Source organism: Penaeus monodon, chromosome 22 (genome assembly GCF_015228065.2).
Source record: "Penaeus monodon isolate SGIC_2016 chromosome 22, NSTDA_Pmon_1, whole genome shotgun sequence".
Taxonomy (NCBI): domain Eukaryota; kingdom Metazoa; phylum Arthropoda; class Malacostraca; order Decapoda; family Penaeidae; genus Penaeus; species Penaeus monodon.
The window spans coordinates 2,089,592-2,091,076 of NC_051407.1; the positions used below are offsets into that span (position 1 = coordinate 2,089,592).

Sequence of the window (1,485 nt, forward strand, 5' to 3'; positions counted from 1 at the left end):
AGTAGCTAATTTACCTCTTACTATAACATCCTCAACCACGACCACATCCAAGTGTGCCGTGTTGTCTATTCACTCCAGTCCAAGGATAGCTCATAAATACTCACCATGTGTCACTCAGACCACTTCTCCAGTGATGGCTGGCAACAGTAGTCCTGTCACACATTCTGGGACCATTTCTACAGCTCAGACTCACCGTGGAAAGCCCCCTGCAGCTGGTAACCGGCCACAGAGACAAGCGGATCGCTCTGGATCCCGGACAAGATTACCTGTGGCTTCCACGGTGGATACTGGAGTGGGCGTTGGAAGTCAGAATAGTCCATCTGCTAATCGCAGCATAGTCCAGACCTCACCCTCAGTGTGCAGCAGTAATGGGCATAGCAAGAGTTCTTCCTCTAGATGGTCGACAAGCATGTCAACGTCAACAACTCCATCTACCTCTTCCCAGTGTGTTGTAACTACTACAACTTCCAGTGTGAGAAGTGTTAGTAGACAGAACAGCCAGAGTCCCTGTCCCACGTCGGGTGCCACCACAACTTGCAAATCCCAGACCACCTCTACTGTCATAGCCAGCTCTTCGTCATTCAAGACCAACAGCAGCCATACAATAAGTGGAGCAACAACGTCCCTAACTTCTACTTCCACCACTGCCACCACAACAAGAAACACATCATCACCAGTCGTCCAAGAGAAAATTGTCCACACCATTGGTAACAGTTCAGGGATAAGACCACCACCACCGTCAACAGCAAGTTCTAGTTCTGTAATGAATACTTCCAACTCAGAAAACTCTGCCGTTAATAATAACAGTTGCCTCAACTATGAATTTTGCAAGAATGAGAAATTGAACAAGTACTATCAGCGCCTGTCGGAATATTCAGTTGATAAGGTAAGTCACTCATCTAGACAATCTCGGTACAAATATAAGGCTTGCATTACTATTTAATAGATAATTAAGCAGTATAGGATAATTAACTACACTCATTCAGCAGATAGGCATTAACTTTTTTCCTGTTGTGCATTTTCAGTTAAAACGGATGACAGACCGTGAACTCCTAGATTTAGGGCTGACAAAAAGTGCCCTGACAAAGCTACGGCGTGTCCTGGCTGGTTTAGAATCCCCTGATTACCACTGCCCAAATGGCTTTACCAGTCCGCCAGCTACCCCACATGCGCACTCATTACCCCAGGCAAACCATACATCTTTCAGTCAGTCAGATAATGCCACACAAAATCAAATGATTATGCCTAATGTTAACCAGAGCAGTTTACAAAGTCAACCCAGTTCAGTGCACAATCCTCCTATCACCACCATCACCTCCAACAGTACACACAATGTGCACACGACACACACTTCAAATGCCACACACTCAGCACTGCAGAGCCAAACACAAAATCATGGAAAGACTTTTCAAAACACGAATATGGACCACCCTGTAAATGGAATATCTGAACGACAGAATGGCTCTCCCCCCAACACCACTCTGA

At 45.8% G+C, this 1,485-nt stretch overlaps 1 protein-coding gene across 1 annotated transcript in view; it reads left to right on the forward strand.

The window, feature by feature from the left end:
- Positions 1-1,485, forward strand: part of LOC119586818 (mucin-5AC-like) — a gene marked incomplete in the record, with an annotated part of 19,136 nt that overhangs the window by 10,989 nt on the left and 6,662 nt on the right. The window contains 2 exon segments of the mRNA XM_037935544.1: positions 1-886; positions 1,026-1,485. Coding sequence (XP_037791472.1) covers positions 1-886; positions 1,026-1,485 — 1,346 coding nt within the window.